The sequence below is a fragment of the Lipotes vexillifer genome, unplaced genomic scaffold, assembly GCF_000442215.2.
Source record: "Lipotes vexillifer unplaced genomic scaffold, Lipotes_vexillifer_v1.1 scaffold890, whole genome shotgun sequence".
Classification (NCBI taxonomy): Eukaryota; Metazoa; Chordata; class Mammalia; order Artiodactyla; family Lipotidae; genus Lipotes; species Lipotes vexillifer.
This window is the reverse complement of record NW_006776053.1, coordinates 1,182,523-1,202,737: the sequence shown is the minus strand read 5'-3', so window position 1 is coordinate 1,202,737 and position 20,215 is coordinate 1,182,523. Positions and strand designations below refer to the sequence as shown.

General features: G+C 49.1%; 2 protein-coding genes across 2 annotated transcripts in view; both read left to right on the top strand.

Moving 5' to 3' along the window:
* NR6A1 (nuclear receptor subfamily 6 group A member 1) overlaps positions 1-19,211 on the top strand; it is a 218,897-nt gene extending 199,686 nt beyond the window's left edge. The window contains exons 9-14 of the mRNA XM_007450257.1: positions 2,315-2,467; positions 4,336-4,411; positions 5,241-5,334; positions 6,361-6,408; positions 17,556-17,742; positions 18,802-19,211. Of these exons, the coding sequence (XP_007450319.1) occupies positions 2,315-2,467; positions 4,336-4,411; positions 5,241-5,334; positions 6,361-6,408; positions 17,556-17,742; positions 18,802-19,211 (968 nt within the window). The remainder of the gene's footprint in view (positions 1-2,314; positions 2,468-4,335; positions 4,412-5,240; positions 5,335-6,360; positions 6,409-17,555; positions 17,743-18,801) is intronic.
* The window catches only part of NR5A1 (nuclear receptor subfamily 5 group A member 1), a 25,512-nt gene continuing 22,937 nt past the window's right edge, over positions 17,641-20,215 (top strand). Inside the window, exon 1 of the mRNA XM_007450250.1 lies at positions 17,641-17,742. The gene's annotated coding sequence lies outside the window, so the exon portion shown is untranslated. The remainder of the gene's footprint in view (positions 17,743-20,215) is intronic.

Below are 20,215 nucleotides of genomic sequence, written 5' to 3'. Positions count from 1 at the left end.
CAGCAGGAGTAGATTCCTTCTCAAGGGACCACTTTCTTTGCTCATCCATAAGAAGCAACTCCTCATCTGCTAAAGTTTTATCATGAGATTGCATCAATTCAGTCACGTTTTCAGGCTTCACTTCTCATTCTGTCTCGTTCTCTTGTTGTTTCCACCACATCTGCCGTGCTTCCTCCACTGAAGTCTTGAACCCCTCAAAGTCATCCATGAGGGTTGGAATCACCTTCTTCCAAAATCCTGTTAATGTTGATATTTTGACCTCTTCCAGTGAATCGTGAATGGCATCTAGAATGGTGAATCCTTTCCAGAAGGTTTTCAGTTTACTTTGCCCAGATCCTTCAGAGGAATCACCATCTATGGGAAGCTATAGCCTTAGGAAATGTATTTCTTAAATAGTAAGACTAGAATGTTGAAATTACTCCTTGATCCATGGGCTGCAGAATGGATGTTGTGTTAGCAGGCATGAAAACAAAATTAATTTCATTGTACATCTCCATCAGAGCTCTTGGGTGACCAGGTGCTTTGTCAGTGAGCAGTAATATTTTGAAAGGAATCTTTTTTTTGAGCAGTAGATCTGCACAGTGAGCTTGAAATATTTAGTAAACTGGGTTGTGAACAGAGTGCTGTCATCCAGGCTTTGTTGTTCCATTTATAGAACACAAGCAGAGTAGATTTAGCATAATTCTTAAGGACCCTAGGATTTTCGGAGCGGTAAATGAGCATTGGCTTCAATTTAAAGTCATCAGCTGCATTAGCCCCTAACCAGATCCAGCCTGTCCTTTGACGCTTTGAAGCCAGACATTGACTTCTCTCGAGCTATGAAAAGTCCTAGATAGTGTCTTCTTCCAATATAGGGCTGTTTTGTCTGCATTGAAAATACGTTGTTTAGTGTAGCCATCTTCTTTAATTATCTTAGCTAGATCTCTAGATAATTTGCTGCAGCTTCCGTATTAGCACTTGCTGCTTTGCCTCACCCTTTAATGGAGATAGCGGCTTTCCTTAAATCTCATGAAACAACCTCTGCTAGCTTCAGACTTTTCTTCTGCAGCTTCCTCACCTCTCTCAGCCTTTATAGAATTGAAGAGAGTTAGGACCTTGCTCTGGATTAGGCTTCGGTTTAAGGGAATGTTGTGGCTGGTTTGATCTTCTATACAGACCACTCAAACTTTCTCCATATCGGCAATAAGGCTGTTTTGCTTTCTTATCATTTGTGTGTTCACTAGAGTAGTGCTCTTAGTTTCCTTTAAGAACTTTTCCTTTGCATTTGCAACTTTGCTAACTCACAAGAGGCCTAGCTTTCAGCCTGTCTCGGCTTTTGACATTCCTTCTTCACTGAGCTTAATTGTTTCTAGCTTTTGATTTAAAGTGAGAGATATGTGACTTTTCCTTTCACTTCAACACTTATAGGCGATTGTACGATTATTAATTGGCCTAATTACAATATTGTTGTGTTTCAGGGAACAGGGAGGCCCGATGAGAGGGAGAGAGACAGTGGAACAGCCAGTTAATGGAATAGTCAGAACGCACAACATTTATCAATTAAGTTTACCGTCTCATACGGGCACGGTTTGTGGCACCACAAAACAAAATAGTAACATCAAAGATCACTGATCATAGATCCTCCTAACAAATCTAATAATAATGAAAAAGCTTGAAATATTGCAAGAATTACCAAAATGTGACAGACACGAAATGAGCAAATGCCATTGGAAAAAATGACACCAATAGACTTGCTTGGTGCAGAGTTGCCACACACCTTCAATTTGTAAAAAATGCAGTATCTGTGAAGTGCAGTAAAGCAAAGCACAATAAAACAAGGTATACTTATATACAGGAAAAAAAAAACGAGTGACCCAGTAGAATACCAGTGGCCCAGGTAGAATAGTATGAGTAGAAGGACATAGGATACCATGTGTAATTGTATGTAGAAACCTGAAGATTTCTGAATGGTTCCAGCAAAGAGCAAATTTAAAGATACTGTGAAGGATAAATTGGGAAAGGTAGATTATTCAGTTAGTTGTTCAACATCCACTGGTGCCCATTTGTGCCAAGCCCTGTGCTGGGAGCTGGGTACAGAGTTGAGAAAGATAAGCCTAGCCCTCAGGGGGCTCAGTCTAGTGATTGTCCTTGATAATTTTTTCCTTTATCTTCTCTTCCCTTACCCAGAGCTTTTGTTCCTCCCTGTCAGAAAGAGAGAAGATCCCCTGCTGAGACAACGTTTAATAACTTTTCATTGAAAGATACACATATTCAAGGAGCCAGTGTTTCTTCCACATTATAAAGCCCCTCCCGTTTCCTGTGGTTTTTTTCACAGATATCAGGGGTCTGACCAGTGCCTCGCAGCTGGAACAATTGAACAAACGATATTGGTACATTTGCCAGGATTTCACTGAATATAAATATACACATCAGCCGAACCGTTTTCCTGACCTCATGATGTGCTTACCTGAGATTCGCTATATTGCAGGTAACATTCTGGGTCCTGGGCTTCCAACCCTTCCTTGCTTTTCTTAACTTGTGAAGGCAATGAGGAAAGCAATGTTTTCAGGATGCTGATGCGAAGCCTATCACCAGCTGAATAAAAGAGGTACTACCCCTGCCCTCAGAAATAATGAGAAGTTTGTTTTTTCTTTGTAGGGAAGAGAATCTAACATTTCCTAAGCTCCTGTGATGTGCAGGGTCCTTTGTGACCTGATATCATTTAATCTCAATTTCTGCAGGACTGGTGGTTGGTGATATTATGGCCATTCTGTGGATGGGGAAAGAAGCTCAGAGTTTCTCAAATTAACGTCATTTCCTGAATTATATACGTTAAAAGGGTGGATTTTATGGCATGTGAACTAACTATATCTCAATGTTTTAATTGATTTTATTTCATAGAATTGCCTATAGGTTTTTGAGGATCTTTCATTAAAAGTGATATCTTTAAAATAATTCTCAAAAATTCTGTGTTCACAAAATAATTTTTGTTTTAGTTGTTTTGTGGTCTTAACCCCTTTCTGAGCTTCTTGACATTTAAATAGGTCCATTTCAACATGAAATCCTGGCTTTTGTTGTTGCTTTACTTCATTTGGTAAAGATTCTTGTTTATAGTTATCTAACACATACTGAGGGGCAGCTCAGAAATGTGACCTCTGGGCCGAGATTGTTCCTGTAAAATTCAGCAGTACGATTTTGAAGGAAAAAAATTTTCAGTCTGATAAAATCAAATTTTACTTTTTGGGCCACAAAATAGTCTAGGAGGTGTGAACTGGACTTAAATAAACTATTGGAATTTTAGGAGTGTTTTGATAGTGTATGTCTCAGCATTTTTAAAACTGTGTTCTACCAAGCAAAATATTAATCAGGTGCTCTGTGAAATACAGGTCAATAATAAATTATACCCCACTTTCCCCCACAGAGCTGGGTTGTCAACACTGACAGCCCTTGGCATCACCTGAGAAGCTTTTAAAAAATATCCATTCTTGCGCTGCACCTCTAAAGATTCTAACTTAATGATATGTAGTGGAGCCTGGTCATCAGTATTTAAAAAAAAAAATTGGCAGGTGACTGTAGGGTTCTGTCAGGGAGAAGAACTATAGCCTCATATTTACAAAGTATATTAGCATACTGAGTGCTCTTAGAAATCCTCCAATTAAAAAAAAACCTGTTTTAACCCTGAATTTCTCAATTTATTTGCCCCCTGTAAACACCATCTCCTTTTTCCTTGCTACGTTTTATTAACCCGTTATACTATTCTGAAGAGCAGTATTTTATAGAATGCTAGTTAAAGAATCTACTAGGAAATGAAATAGGATATAAGTTTCTCGTTATTTTCGCTCTAAGAGGACATCTAGGAATACCTTTCAGTTTCAGATTCCTCATCTGTAAAATGGGGATAAAAAGTAAAATCTGTCATACAGAAATATTGTGAGAATTAAATGAGATAATGTATTTAAACACCTAGCATAGAGTTCAGTATTCTTTGGATAGTAGCAACAATTAGAGCTTGCACCATTACTGGACTCCCTAAGGCACCAAAATAGGTCTGGGTAATAGGATGTTAGCCCAGTCTCTTTTACCTTTGTAATAACTCGTGGCACTTTCCTCGCCCCAGTCACTAGAAAAGGCAGTGTTCTTTCACCAGCCCAAGAGGAGGCAAAGTTTGACGCCCTTCTACTAGTGGCCACGGCTAACTCTTCTTTTTCTGCCTTTTCCTTTGTAATAACTCGTGGCACTTTCCTCGCCCCAGTCACTAGAAAAGGCAGTGTTCTTTCACCAGCCCAAGAGGAGGCAAAGTTTGACGCCCTTCTACTAGTGGCCACGGCTAACTCTTCTTTTTCTGCCTTTTCCCAGGAAAGATGGTGAATGTACCCCTGGAGCAGCTGCCCCTCCTCGAAAGTGGTATTAGGAGGTTTACTAAGCAAAGTGGGTGAGACATTGGGAACAGGACAAGAGATGAGGATTTAGCTACCTCTTTTCTTTGGAAAGCATGAAAGCTAAGAGTTGGGCACAGTGACCAAATCTAAGTTAGGTGTCCTCCATCCAGACGAGTCCTCAGGGAGAAGGGTTTCTTCTCTCACACCACACTGTGGGGTCTCCCCTCCCCACCATCCATACGACCACTACTAATTTCTGCCACTGTCACCTTTTCACCTAGGCAAAGCCCTAGCGGTAAGCTAATCCTTGGGATTTGCCTACCATCTCCCTTGGGGCTCACAGCTACCTAGTTTCCTTACTTTCCTTAGACTCATTGCCTCTCCCTTATAAACTTGACTTCCTATTGGCCCTTTGAAAAGAACAGGTGAGTTCAGAATGTCATGTCCAGAATCCTGATGCCCGCTACTGATTTACTCTCCTTTCACCTTCAAAGAGTAGTGGGACAAAGGCCAGACTGCTAATAGCTTAAACACTCCTCTTTTGGAGTTCCCTGTTTCTCTCCCCACCCCATCCCATTCCACCTCCAGATCTGAATCTGAAACTGCAGGCTCCTTTCCAAACAGCTGGAAGGATCATTCACCCGTCTGCTGACCAGAATTTTTGTCCCTACATTCTACTCCATGCTCTCCTAATGTCTCCCAAAATGAAACCAGGTTTCTTCAGAATAGTAAGCCCAAGACCCAGAGTGGCCCAGCTGCCCCTTAGAGTTATCAGTGGCCTGGCTGACCAAGGTCTGGAGGGCTGGAGTCCAAAGCTCCTGGAAGGGAAGGGGGGCTTTAAACTACCTCATGTTCCTAAAGGCCTGGCTGCCCCCTCTGCAGGTATGGCCTGGACCCCTTGTTCTTTCACTACCTGCCCCACCTAGTCCTGGGAAATGTTCCTTACCCTCTTGGCTTTGGCCAGCAGTCACACAAGGTCTGTCATGGAACTCTTTCAGGTGCTTTTCCCTTCTCTGCCTTACTACAGCAGTTGTCCCTGCCTAAACCCACGTACCTCCCACAGCCAATGCAGCAGACAGGCCAGTTAGCTGGGTACATCCCTGGCTAGGCTTGAGGGGCCTACAGGACCTCCTTTTGCCTGTTTAGTCAAAGGCCGTTTGCTCTCTTCCCAGCTCAGCCTAGCACACTTACTCAGAGGGCCACCACATTGTGTGCATATCGGGTAGTCCGTGTCAGATTGTAATTTTTTCTTTCCGGTGAAATGTTACGGGTACCAGCAGAGTGATGACTTCATCCCTTGATGGATCTAAAACTCAGAGCATTACTTCCCAATGCCGTTTCCCCATTTGCTCTGAGAAAGGAAAAAAAACGAAGAGACGTGGTCCTCAGGAAAAGCGCCAACCAGAATGCTTTTCACATGTCAATGGGAAGATTTGTGTGTGTGTATTTGTTTATTTCTAAATTCACAATAGTTTTGTTTTTCTGCTCTTTTATTTAACCAACTAGATCACACTCTTTGGCTACAGGTCAGACTCCGAGCCGCTTTCCTCAGGGTAGGGGAAGATACACATATCAGAGACCCCTTCTCCAGGATGGCTCTTATGTCCTGCATCTTTCTTTGCTAGATCTCCATCGGCCAAATTATTATTATTTTTTGAAATTGCTTTTCTCTTAAATTAAGCATTTTACTGGTTGGGTTGGGTATCAGAGGGAACTGCTCTCCATGAGGCAGCAACATGTCTCTTTGATAATGCAGCATTAAACAGAGCAAGTTGTTAATTTGTGGAGTGGGGGAAAGGTTCTGCAAGTTGCCATTGTACAAATCCATTTTTACAAATGTTTGCAGCAGATTCCACAAGAACAAAGAGCCCATTCATTGCTGAGAGCCCTGCAGAATCTCTGAGCCAAGTGGCCTTGTGTTCCGAGCTGGAGCCTGACCTGTGGACCACCTTTAATGTCTTCTGCACCCAGTCCTTTTATGACGTGGGCTTTTTTTAAACAGGGTAAAGTGACTGTGTTGCGTCGCAAACTCAGGTATTATGAGAGGAAGGTAGGAGTGTAGCTAGCAGTGTGGAGACATTAGGTCAGCCACTAGATGTATTTGTGAATTCAGTTTGAAGGACACAGAGAAAGGTTGGAGGGGGAGGTTTGATGTGTTTATTTTTTGCCTTTCTTCCCATGATGTTTGGTTAACAGGTAGCCTTTTTGCTAGTGGAAAAGAAAAAAGTTGTGCATGTTGTCTGTAATTCCCCTCCCTTCTGTCCTCTCTCTGATCCCCTGCCACCAGCAGCACTCACTTTGAGTGAGAATTTTTCCACCATAAAAATATGACCCTGAAGGCTGTGTGGTAAAGGAGAATCCCACCTCATTGCAGTGCGTTTAAACGTACAAGCTATTCCTTTCCTTTCCCTTTGAATGTTTTCTTGACCCAAGACAGAAGTTTGGAATCTTGGAACTTCACCTACAACTCATGCTCTATGGCTCCTTTGTAGACTTTTGGAGTCTTTCACAAAGCTTGGTGGTCTTACCTTCAGTCTGGAGAAACTCCCCAGAACCTGTCTCAAAGCACTCCATCTGGCTCAGAGGATACCCAGCCCCCCACCCAGGCCTGATCCCGTAAGTGAGGTGGGCAAACCTCCAGGGACAGAAAGCAGCAGGCAAGAACCTCTGTCCTATTCCCCAGATCCAGAGGAGGAGGGATAGAGGGAACTGAGGGGTCTCCATGGCATCATCACAGTCACCCTCTCCACAGCACCGTGCCTCTCACCTACCACCCCCTGTCAGGGAAGAGAGTCCTGCCGTGGCCAGTGTGTCATCAGGTCCTTAAAGCCCTGGGCTCTCTGAGCTAGCTGCCTTGGTCTGCTGTCCATATCCTACCTTGGTTTGTTTGTTCTCAATTTACTGGGGAATGGGACAGACGGAGACAGACAGACAAACCCAGTATGGGCAACATGTAGGCCATGTCCAAGGTTGGCCAAAGTAAAGGGACTCTGGCCTCCCAGCAGGGCAGGAAGTTGAGCAGTGGTTCCAAGTCTTCAGCTCTGGGCCCCTGGTCTATGTCTTTTTTTCCTTGTTGCTTTTTAAAATTTTGCAATTGTTTTAAGAAATCCAGTCTTTTAGACCAGCCCTTTTATTAAACTTCAAATTTTTCTTTGATTTTTTTAAAGTAAAAAAATAAAATAAATAAAAAAATAAAAACTAAACAAAAACCCCACCACTCTTACTTTCCCCAACTTGATCCATGAGAGTCCCCCTGCACTCCCCTCTGCCTTTGCAGTTGATCATTCCTCCCTTTTCCCTCAGCTTGAAGCATCTATGTCCAGTGTCTGTGAAATGATGTTTTATCTGTGTCTCAGGATAAGAAACGGCAATCATTCCACCAGGTGCTGGAAACTGGTTAGCCTTGAGGCAAGGGTTTCTAGGACCACAGCTCAGGGATGTGTATTTAATTACAGGGTCCCCAGAAACCCCTCTCCTGGCTACCACAAACAACAGCTTCTTTTCTGGGCTTGGGAGCCAGACCTGGACTGTTTCCTCAGAGGCAGGGCCCCCAGAAAAGATGCTGGGGCTTCCTCTTTGGCCAGAGCTGGGCTCCCTTGAGACTTGAAGAATTATGGCTGTCGTGCAACATGAGCCACAGTGACCCTGCCTATACTGGCTCACAAGATGCCTGGTCCCTCTGCCTAATCCAGTCCCCATCTGGCCTCCCTTCTCTGGGCCTGTGGCCCTCAATAGGCCACAGCCTGCTCAGGAATCAGTTGCAGGCTCAAATGGAAGCTGTGAATCAGGCCAGAGCTTGCTTCGAGCCCAAGAAAAAAGTTGTCTTAATGGTGGAGGCTAGTCTTCCAAATCTGAGAGCCAGCCCTGCCAGCCAAAGGATCATTTTTGCCCTTTGGTGACCATTGTTTTCTTTCTCTGAAATGTCTTATAATAGGTGATAATGTTGTTGACTCAAATTTCCATGAACAAAAAAAAAAAAAAAAAAAAAAAAACTACCTCTTGAGTGACATCCTGGTCTATTCCTCTCTGAGGAATCTTGTGGGAAAAGAATACTGTAGCTCCTGCTCTGTTTACATGTTTCTGTTAGGAAAGAAACCCCGCCTGCCCTGGGGTGTTGGTGTTTTTGTCTCTGTTGCCATCCTAGGCCTGCAGTAGGGGCTTGTGGCTGTGTTGTAATGTCTGGGCCATGTCTGGGGAGTCCTTCCCACCTGCCCAGCCAGGGACTAGCCACCCCCTTGAAGAGGCTTCCATTTCCTTCCAATGATCCAAGGCACAGGGAGCACCACCTCCCATGACACCACCCTCAGGAGCTCTGGTGGCACGTGCATCCATGAGCCTACCCCTGGGCTGCCTACCCGAGGCCCACCTCTACCCACAGTCCTGTATAGGAGTCGAGTAAACAGGATGTCTTTGAGCTCTTGTCCCCAAAGGGCCGGCCAAGGGCTGCCCGCCAACCTGGCTCCATCAGTCCTGCATGACCAAGTGATAGTTGGCGGGCTCTGCTACCCAGGCCCTCTGCTACCTCCCACCCTGCCATCTGGCAAGGGATGGGCCCTTTTCTGTGAATTGACTACCTGTGGAAATGTGACCAATTAGTGTGAAATGCATGTTTAGCAAATGTTAGGTACTGTATTTGAACCAATAAATGTGAATCCTTCTGCACATGGCATCTGTTTGTGAAGCGTGTCTGGGGTTCCGAGGAGGGACAATGGGTTGTCCTTAGGTGCTGGGTGTGCCTTCAGACCAATTGCTTCTGCTTGTAGCTGATACTCGCCCACTTCCTATTGCTGAGAGAGTCTGGCAGAGAGATATCTCTCAGAACTGTTTGAATCAGTGAGCCAGTACTGACTGAAGTGCCTGCTCTGTGTGCCAGGCAGTGTGTTGGGACTTTTCACAAACCTGAACCTCCTTGAACTTCAAGAATTATTATCTCTATTTTGTAAATGAAGAAACTAAGGTTAAATGAGGGTAAGGGACTAACCAGCCAGAAAGTGGCACAACTGGAGGAATTGAGTCTAGCAGGAGAGGCAAACTCAGACCTTTGCAGTACAGTGGGATCAGGATTGTCATTAAGGATATATATGGGGATGTGTATGGACGTTTATGTCACTGTGGTCCAACCAATTAATGCCTGCCTTTCCAGAAAATAGATGAGGTTTTCTAGAGCTGAGAAAATGGAGTCTCTGAGAGCAGAGGTCATGGGACTCAGGAAGAGCTTCACAGAAGAGTGTTGAAGGTAGGCCTTGAAGAAAGTCACCAGACAGAAAGAGGAGGATAGACCAAGTCAGAGAGGGGTCAACAACATGTTTGAAGGCCCAGCTGTGAATCAGAAACATGGAATATTCAGACATTACAGGGTTCTGCCATGGCAGGAATGGTGGCAGATGGGAGGTTTTAGCAAGAGTTGAGGCTGGAGAAGGACTTGGAGCCTTGAATGCCACATTCAGGAGTTAGAGGAAGGAAAACCATCTGCTAAATCTCAGGAGAGAGCTAAATCTCAGTGACAGCAGTGTGCTGGTGGGTGGCCTGCCTGTATGTCACTATGGTCCAGCCAGTTAATACCTGTTTTTCCAGAAAATAGATGAGGTTTTCTAGAGCTGAGAAAATGGAAGCTCTGAGAGGTCAAGGGATGTGCCCAAAGTGACACAGGAAGTGGCAGAGTCCTGACTTGAACCTAGATCTGCCCAACTGTCCTGTAATCCTGCTGTTCCTACGATCAGAGAAGTGGCAAAGTTTGGGTTGAGGGTTATTTGAAGACAGATAGGAAAGATGAAAGCTCAGTTTGGAAAGCTAAAGGCTGAGGAGTCTGACTGATCAAGTTCTGTTAAATCCCATGTGTGAAAATGAGGGGAAGCCCAGCTGCCTTCCCATACCTCAGGCTCCTCCAGCACAAGGGACCAGAGAGCCCTTGAGGTTTGAAAGAGATGGTTTTAGAATAAAGGAAATGCTGCAGAACTAATTAGTAGATTCTTTTTTGCCCCACAAGAGGGAACAGATAAGACACAGAGGTGCAAGGAACATATTTGCTAAAAGCCTAGTAGTGAGTGCCAGGCTCTAGGATTGGTGTTTTACATGCCTTGGCTCCTGTAATCCTCATAACGGTTTTGCAAGGTATCGGTCTCAGCCCCGCTTTACTCATAAGCAAATTGAGGCTCGAGGAAGTTAAGCCATTTGCCTAAAATGACACATGAGTAAGTGACAGAATTGGCTTTTGAATCCAGGTCTATCTGATACCAAAGTTACAACAGGCTTCCTCCCTGCTGGGCCTTAGCAACTCAAATAGTGCTGAATATGAATGTCTGGAGTTTGTAACAAAGCTCAGGAATGGCCTTTGGTTGAACTTTTTGCTATTAACAAAACAAAGCTCTATTAAACTAATAAAGGATTAATTTCTATAAGAGGTGAATGAACAGACCCAAATTGATCTGAAAAGCAGTGCTGTCCCAAATATATGTAGAATGCTACAGACACCAAATTGTGGTTTATCAGAACGTGGAGAACCCACAGGTGTCTCCATGGAAAGAGAAGTAGGAGTTCTGCTGCCGAAAATCTGGGAAATACTGCACTCACCTTACCTTCCTCTTATTGGTTCCCAACCTTCCCTGGCATATTAAAGGTTTTGAGAAGTCCTACCTAAAGAAAACTTTAATTTTGTTTAGTTCAGAGTCTACCAAAAGTATTTGACCATGGACCATTCTTTCCTCCTGTTAAAATTCTGTTGGGACAGTGTTCCATGGAATAAAATTTAGGACACTGCTCTAAATTGCTACTTAACTAATGCTGAACTTTTGGTTTTTTTGAGTGCCAGGCAATAACCTGGAAGTAAAGAATAAAGTAATTAACATATATAGAGCAAGGCTGAGTGCTGTGCTAGTAAGCATTTTATGTGCATTTGATTACTGATTCCTCAACCCTATGAAGTTGATGCTATAATGATCCCATTTTACAGATAAGAAAACAAAGGCCCAGAAAGGGTAAGTAATGTGCCTAAGTTTACATAAATTGTATGTAACCTCAGGAATGAATAAAAACCAGCACTGATTGAGTGCCTTCTACTAGGATCTACAGAGACCCTTATTCTTATGCAAACCCTCTGAGGTAAGATCATCTCTATTTAACTGAGGAGGAAACAGGGCATGCTGGCAGCTCTGGGTTGTCAGAATCTGAAGCCAGAAACCCCCAGAAATGGTGGGCAGGGGAGGGTGTTAGGATGAGGTTGGATGTGGCTACATGGAGCTCTCTCTCGGGGATCATTTTCCTCAGGCAGATTGTGTGACAACATACACATCAACCAGGGGTCTCACCACCTGAGTTCTAATTCCAGCTCTTTCCTTTTCCAGTCATATGTGGCTTTGGCCCAGATAGATACCTCTCTGATCCTCACTGTCCCTGTCAGGTAAATGGAGTTGACGGTGCTTGTATCTTGGAGGTTTAAGGAGGATTCACTATAGCTGGTTCAAAGTAGGGGCTCAGTGAAGTCAGTCCATAAAAGGAAGCTGTATGAGGGGAGCTGCGACCCCTCATACTCCAATAGCAGAAACCCAGAAAAGCCAGAAGCCCCCTCTCTGACTTGGCCTGGCTGCCCATCCAGGTTTTAGGTCCACAGTGGTAATCAGCCTCTTTCATATCCTGTGGCAAAAGTGCCCAACTGTCAGACCCAGGGCTCTTGGAGTCTTGTTCCCTTGGCAACAAGTCTCACCATGGAGACCACAGCCCCATCCTTGCCCTCCCTGCAAGCGCCCTCTCCACAGACCTTCCCTATTCAACACCTAGTCCTAGGAGCAGTGTAGGAACTGAGGAAAGCTTCAGGGAGGCCCTTCCTCAGGCTGAGGACTTTGAGGCACAGCCAGGAAGAGAGGCAAAGGGAACTCCCATTTTTTGTGTCTACTGTATGCTTAGCAAGGTTCTGAGGGGTCTACATATGTGGCCTCATTTAGGTGGAAAGTCAGACACTGACCCTATTTTATGTAAGTGGAAACTGAGGCGCACCAGCTCAAAGTATCACAGGTGGTCAGTCTTGAATCCAACCAGGAACCCCTGCTTTCTCTGCAACTGCCCCTGACACACACACACACACACACACACACACACACACACACACACGCGTGTCAAGACAGCCTCCAGCCTCAGTCTGGGGAGGGTTAGGTAGCTGGGTGAGTCCCCTCTGCTCTAGGCCTCTGCCAGGAGCAGGAGCAGCAGTCCTTTGGGTTCTGGGCTGGCCTCTGGCAGCAGCAGTGGAGGAACTGCACTATTTTAAGCCAGGGCCGTCAGGCCCCATGTGGGCACAGGGAGGGTGGCCTCGGGCCCTTGGCCAGCTTCCCGGAAGTCACCATGGCCTCCCTCCTCTTCCCTAAGCAGCTTTCTGAGGCAGTCACTTCCCTACAAACAGGAAGGAGGCTCTCAGGCCGAGACCTCCAGGCCCAGCTTCCTCCCCTTACACCCCCGCCCCCGCAGTCTTCGCTAATACATGGGGGAGCCCACCAGCTCCAGGCCCTGATCAGTGTCCATTATCTGGGCTATCTCTTAGCAGGTGGGTGGGAGGGGGACTGGACTTCTGCTGCTTGGGCTGTCCCGGTTCACCCAATACAAGTCTAAGGCCTTCACTTGCCCAGGATCCTTGCCCACAGCCTGATTTCTCCTGTACATTCCCATTGAGGCTGGCCACTCTGAGCCAGAAAGAAGAGCAGAGGTATCTCCAGACTTGGTCCCACTCAAGGACCTTAGGGAGAGACAAACTGGGACATTCCCAGAGAAAGGGGCAAAAACTGATAGACACAGATTGACTGTGGCAGAGACAGAAGCAGAGACAGCTGCAAAGGGCTGGGGCCAAGAGGGCAGTGGGGTGTCTGAGTGGTTGCTCCTGACCACCTCCAAGTACAGGCTCTGTCTCAGGGCTGTGGGGGCCCACCGGCTGCATGACTGAAGAGGAATGTGGGGAGCAAGGCTGGGTCACCCCTTGAGGGCCAAGCGTGTGCACTGTAAGATAAACTACCCCAGGAAGGGGGCCCCAGCTGCGGCTGCATGCTCCAGGAGCGTGGCGGAGAGGCCCGGGCCCAAGGCTGGAGCCCCAGCCCTGCCCCACACCCATCTCCTGCATCTCCTCCTGAGGGTCTCCACCAGACCTCACAGTCTAGAAGGTCTCGGGACCCTCAGCCTAGCCCTTGAGGGCATGCAGGTTGCCATTCATAGAAGAGCGGGGTGCCCTGGGAACACCGCCAGCCACAGAGTCTCACTTCTCCAGCTCTGGCTGCAGCCCTGGCTCAGGTAAGGGGCTTGGGGGCGGGGGTGGTCTCTAAGCCAACCATGCAGAGCAGGCCTCCAGCACAGGGGCGCTGTCATGGAGCAGCTCAGCAGGACTGTGATTTGTCCCCATGTGGCTTTGCACACTCATGCAACGTGTGTGAGCCTATGTGCACATGTCCATGTGCTTACATTTCCACGTGTTGTCAGGAGCCCTACTCTGCCTCCACAAGTCCTTGCTCTCAGACTAGAAAAGTAGCCCCCAGAGGCACCTGGTCTCTCCCACCCTCACCAGGTGGTCCAGCCCCGAGAGCCATGAGGCAGAGGGAGAAGAGCAAGCAGGTCTTTGCCGTCCCCCGGCCCCCCTCCCCACACTGCAGCTGAGGCTCCCGCCGGCCACGGCCTTGACCCGGCACTATGGACTTCTCTGACATTGGCATCGGATCTGAACATCTGGCAGCAGGCTGATAAGGGGTGCAGCGGAAACTGCCTCTGCTGCTGCCAGCAGCCCCACCCCCTCCACTGCCCTGCAAGGGGTCTTCATAGCCACACTCTCTCTCTTTCCAGCTCAGGGCCCCTGCCCCTCTCTTTTCTCATTCTCTGCTTCAGCCAGTTTGTCTGTCTGTCTGTCTGTCTGTCTCTCCTCTCTCTCCCATTTCTTGTCTCATTCCTTCTCGACCCCCCCATTCCTCTCTTCTCTGTCTCTCTGTCTGTCTGTCTCTCTCTCTGGCCATCTCTGCATCTGTTATGCTGTCAGTGGGTCTCCCTTTTCTCTCTCATTTTCTGCCTCATTCTTTCCATGGCTTCTCTCTTTTTCTGTCTTTCTACACTGTACCCCAACCCCAGCCTGATGGTTCTTTCTCTTCTCCATTTCAGTTTCTGGGTCTCTGGTTGGTTTGTTCCTTGTTCCACCTCCAGGAAATAGGCCTGGCACTTTGGGAAAGTCCCCACTTAGAAGGAGATCCTGGGCTTTGTTTGCCTGGGGAGGGAGGGAGGAGGGAGCCTGGTTCAGGACTATACCCCTTCTCCTTCCCCTCTGGGTGGGTCTCATGGCCTGGGACCACCTGGGCTGGAGCTGGAAGGAAAGGACAAATAGGCCACCCAGGGGCCCCAGCAGAGTGGAGAGGACTCTGTCTGAAAGCCCAGGTTCTGGACTCCCACTGCCTAGATTTGAATCCTGATTCCATCACACCCTTGTTCTGTGACTTTGGGAAGATGCCTCATCTCTTTGAGCCCGAGTTTCCTTATCTCTCAAACATTGTTCATGGAAGGTGAGGGGAAAATACTACCTACCTCCCAGGATGGTAGAGAGGTGACTGACCACAGGTGTGGAAAGGTTAATAGGGAACCAAGCAAATAGGAAGCACTTTTGCGTTAGGGCCTTGTACTCCCAGCATGCCTCATCCAGTAAGGGTGAGAGCAGAGGGGACGGCACAGAGGAAGAGGATGTCAGTAAACATCCAGGGTGATTGGGGTGAGGAAAACCCAGCCCGAGTGGTGGAAAGTAACAGCTGACTGCATATAGAGAAGGTGGCAGGACAGGAGAACAGGCAACAGAATGCTACACCCACAGGCAGCATGTGGGTACAGCGGCAAGCAGTCATCCAATAGCCACTCACTGATGCTGGCTCTGTGATGGCTGCTGTGGACTCAGAAATAAATCAGCCCTGAGCCTTTCCTTGAGGGTTCCCCAGGCTGGGGTGAGTCATTCTATCACAGAAGGGCAAACAGTGTTCAGGATGATGTTGCAATCTCAGACTCGACACAGAAAGGGCCCTTAAGGACAGACCTGCCAGTCCTTTGGTTGGTCGGTTTGTGTTTTGCCAACATTTACTGAGCACATACAACATGTCAGGCAGCCACTGAGTATGTTACATGTGTTGTCTCATTTTGTCCTCATTTTATGGAGAGGATGTGAGACCCAGGGAGAGGAAGTGACTGGTCCCAGGTCACACAGCTAGAACACGGAAGAATTGGGATTTAATATAGAGTCTCTGCCACTAGCGCCTCAGCAATTCTTCTCCAGACGCAAGGCCTTATGAGGAGACTGGCAAAGCCAGGCTGGTTCTTTCCTTGGTGCTGTGATGTTGAAAGACCCTGTTTGTCCTATTTAAGAAGGTGGGGAAATCACCTTTGCACCTCTTCTGATGGGATACTTTGTCAAGTAGTTTTAGAATTTCTGACTCAATATATCCATGATTTGTAAAAATTAAAAAAAATTTTTTAACTTCATCCCCAAAACTTCACAAAGTATCCGATCAAAAGAGGTGCAAACGACCATGATTGTTTGTTGTTCAGTTTTGTTACACGTATATGATATATTGGTGATATAAGGTATTTGCTGGAATACTTCTTTTTTAAATGCAGAGGATGAGTGGTATTAATCCAGAAACAAAATCATTATATTAAAATGGGGAGACTAGTTAGATTCAGTCTTATGCGAGAGAAGTGTATCCTGTAAGAACTTCTGTGGGTAAAAAAGACATAATTATGAGGCCATGCACGATGGGGAATGAGTTGCAAACTATGTCATAGGTAGAATTAGAATACATTGAGTCAGTAGAATCAGTCAGTCATGACTGTCAGAAAACGTATTGTCTCGTGTGTATTTTCACAATAAAAAAAAGTCTCACCCATCGCGTTTATCATTTCACAATATATGGAAATCAAATCGTCATGCTATATGCCTTAAACATATACAGTGACGTATGTTAATTATTTCTCAATAAAACTGGGAAAAGATGTTTTAAGTGGCACAATGAGGAAGACACATTAGGTTTTAAATATAGTTGGCTTTAGTTATACAGAAAAATCCCTCTCATCCCAAGCCAGATAAGTGAGGTGTTCTATGTGATTTGCCTATTTCCTCAAATGAAAGGAGTTGTGTGTGGATTCTCCACAGTTGTGTGTGGATTCTCCCATGGTCCCCCTGTGCCCCTCCCCACCACCTAGGACAAGAGGCTGGGAGGTAAATCCTCTGAGGACAGAGACTTCTTTCCTTTTCTTCCCTTTCCTCCAGTGCCTGGACCAGTGTCTGGCACCTAGTGTGCCCTCAGTGACTATGAGATGAATGAAGGAATGCACAAAAGAATGAGTCATGCATGGGAGGGGTGCAGAGCAGAGCAATTGGGCCCTCCGAGACCAGGACGTGTGTGGGCCTGGAGATTGGATAGGGACACCCTCAGCTGCATGGGGAGGCCTGGCCTTCTAGAAAAAAACCCCTTCCCTCTGCCCTGCCCTAAATTTCCTGGTCTAGCTACCCACTTGGCCTACCCTGGGGCCACTGTAACCAACCACCTGGCTCTGGAGGTAGTCTAAGCCCAGCCTCAACTTTCCCAGCTGCATCAGCAGCCCTCGGTGGATGGTGACGTTCAGAGAAGCCAACGTGGAATACACACATGGGGCGGTGTTTATTCAGCTCACCTGCTTGCCTTCTGTCCCCCTCTTCCTTTCTTCACCTTCTGGAAGAGTAAAAAGACCAAGCCAAAGCTGCAGGGCCACCTGGTCAAGTCATCCATGCCCCTGCCTCCACGCCAGCCCGACCTGACTCCATGTCTGGGACAGGCCGGACCCCGCTCACTGGGCCAGGCCCCAGGGAGGTAGCCATTCAAAGGGAGAGAGGCCGGGCTGCAGGCTGGGTGGGGGAGCTGCCCATAAATCAGGCCCCACTCCCACCCAGTCGCTAACAAGCGGGGCTGCCTACCCGCCTACGTGGGGTCCCTGCCTCTGGGCTGCCACAGCAGCCTGGAACAGCCAGCTGGCCAAGGCCTCCTTGAGTGCCTTGGCCTCCGCCCCCATCCGCAGCCCCGAGATAGATAGGGGTATTTTTTTTTTTTCTTTTAGGAGAAGAAAAAAAATAGACCTAAATGAAGAGAAACACCAACAAAGAAGGAGAGAGGCCTGCAGAGTCACGTGGGGGCAGAGACCAATTGGGCCTCCGGTGGCCCCCCCACCCAGGGCGGGGAGGAGGAGGAGGACGGACGGACAGGGCCAGCCTACTGTCCGCCTGCCGCCAGCCGTGGCGTGAAGGAGCTCCCGTGTGCCCACGGTCGCCACTGCCCCACCTGGGCTGCTGGAGCTTCCGCTAGGACCCCTGGTGCCCAGTGTCCACCCTCATCCAGCGTGAGAGCTCGCCTTCCGCTCCGTAAGTGAAGGCCTGGGCCCAGGCCTCTAATGGCCAGCCTCCCTCCTCAGTGCCTCCCTGCGGCCTGGGCCGGCCACTGCCTGCTCTGCTGAGTGACTGGTGTCCGCTACTCTGGGCAGGGAAGGGGCCAGGGATCTCCCCAGACCTGTCCTCCCACCATGCTTCCGCCTCTTTTCCCCTGGTTGGCTGATGGGAGGAGCTAGGCCTATGGGGACAGGCCCTACAGGGGTCTGTGAGTGTCCTGCTGTCTATGGGTGCCCGGGTGTCCACAGGACTGTGTTGGCCCAAGCCTCGTAGTCTGTGAGTATGTCTGTGGTCCCTGGGTCCGTCTTTAGGTCTCTGGGTCTCCCTGAGAGTCTGTGCTGTCTCCATGGATGTCTCTGAGTCTCTATGTAGATTCATGCATCTGTCTCCAGTATCCATCTGTCAGTCCTGGTTCTGTGGCTGGGCCAGGTCTGTGTTTGCTTCCCTGGGTAGGTGGGTGAGGGGCTGTGATTCCCCACATGTTGAACTGGAACCTGGGGCTGTGAGGGGTGGGTGCAATGAAGCCTGGAGGGTCAACCCAAGGGCTCCCAACCAGTGATAGTGGAACCTCTGGGAGAGGGGATCCAGGTGGAGGGGGCAGGGGAGAACAGGCTCAGAGCCCAGCCGCCACCCGACCTGGGTCCCCAGCCCAGACTTGTGCTTACACTGCCTGGGTCTTCCTCAACAGTGTCCAGGAGACCCCCGTGGGCTCCACCCTAGAGAAGCTGACTGGGGGTTCCCCAGCCCCGCCCTCCCCCTCAGTCCCCTTCACTGCGCTGCAGAGGTGGTGCTGTTCCTGTTTTCCACTTTCTGAGGGCCCTTCCCTCACGGTTCAGAGGCAGTAGCGCCTGCCCGCCAGCTCCTGCAGATACTCTTGTTTCTCAGGGGCTTGGGGTGGGGGGGTGGGGGGGGTCTGCAATAACTCTCTTTCCTCCCTCCTCACTGAGACTGTTTCATGAACTCTCAGGGAAACCACAGAACACCTTCTGTAGGGCCGATCTTTTCCATTTTATATACGGAGAAACTGAGGCTCAGAGAAGCGAAGTGACCTGCCAGGGCTTGCATCCGCAAGTCGGCCGCAGATTCTGCCCTTCATTCCGCTGAGTGAGCGAGATGGGACGTGGTGTGCGCGGGGTCTCGGGGCCTCGGCTCGCAGGACCAAGGCGCCAGCTCCAACCAAAGCCAGAGGCCTCGGGGTAGAGGCCCAGACGAAGCTGACCGCACCCAAGGGTCCGAGCCTTCAGCCTTCAGATCTGAGCCTTTCGGTCGCTGCGTCGCTGCGAATGCATAATTGTGGTATTTCCCGGCTTGAAGATCGTGGCTTTTTGGCTTTGCTGTTCTCAACACTCTCTCGGGCCCTAGGCGCCCCGAGGGGCAGCGGCAGGAGCAGGGTGCGAGCAGGCGCCTTCCTCTCTCGGGTCTCAATTTTTTCATTTGAAAAATGAGAGTGACCGAGTAGACGTCCCCCAGCCCAGAGGAATGGCTCAGCCCGTCCCGGCTCGACCCGAGGACCCCCTTGTCCCGGGGCTGCGGGGCACTCTCTCTTGCCCTGCCCCCAGCCCAGGTGAGAGCGCAGAACGGGAGGGGAGAGGGATTTCTCCTGTCCCTGGGCTCTGTTCTCCCAGCTCCCGCGCCTTCTGTGGCTGGCTTCGGGTCCTCACCAGACTTCGGAAAATTCGCAGGGTGGGATTAGGACAACTCCCATTTCCAGCCAAGCAAACTGAAGCTCAAGGAGGAGAAAGAGCTTGTGCCAGGTCTCCCAACCGGACGCTCTCCATCGATGCCTCAGTGCCAGGCATGTGCCTTGCCAACACCACTTCGGTTCATCCGCACGACCACCCTTAAGGAAGTCCAGTCATCATTCCCACTTTACAGATGAGGAAACTGAGGACCACAGAGGGGAGGAGATTTGCTTAAAAATCCAATGAGGAAATGTGCCTGGGCCGGGGGAGAACCCAGTTTCTACCCTTGAACCCATACCTTGGCCACGGCCCCCCACGTTCGCCCTACCTACTTCTACGCTGCCAAACGGCCAGCGCCCCCAGCGTGGCCCTCGTCAAGACTAAGCTGGATTTGCAAATAGGGACTCGCCTCCTTTCACCGCAGGCGGGTGGCCTGAGGCTCCCAGGCGCCTAGCACCTGCCCGGATTCCGGGCTGCCCGGGCTCTGGGAGCCGGGATGGGGATGTGGGGCGAGAGGGTGAGGGGAAAGGCACGAACCCGTCTAGGGGGCGGCGGAGGGCGCGGGCCCGGACGCCGCCCCCGGATACCGAACGCGCTGATATGGAGGGGCCGGCCCCTGGCCCCGGCGCGGTGGGTTCGCGCAGCACGCACTGGCGGCGGAGGGGCCCGGGTCCCAGGTGCGCCTCAGAGCGGCACTGGAGGCGGCGGGGGCGGGGAGGCGGGGTGGGGGAGCGCCGGGGCCCCGCGCCGCCAGCCCCCAGCCCCCG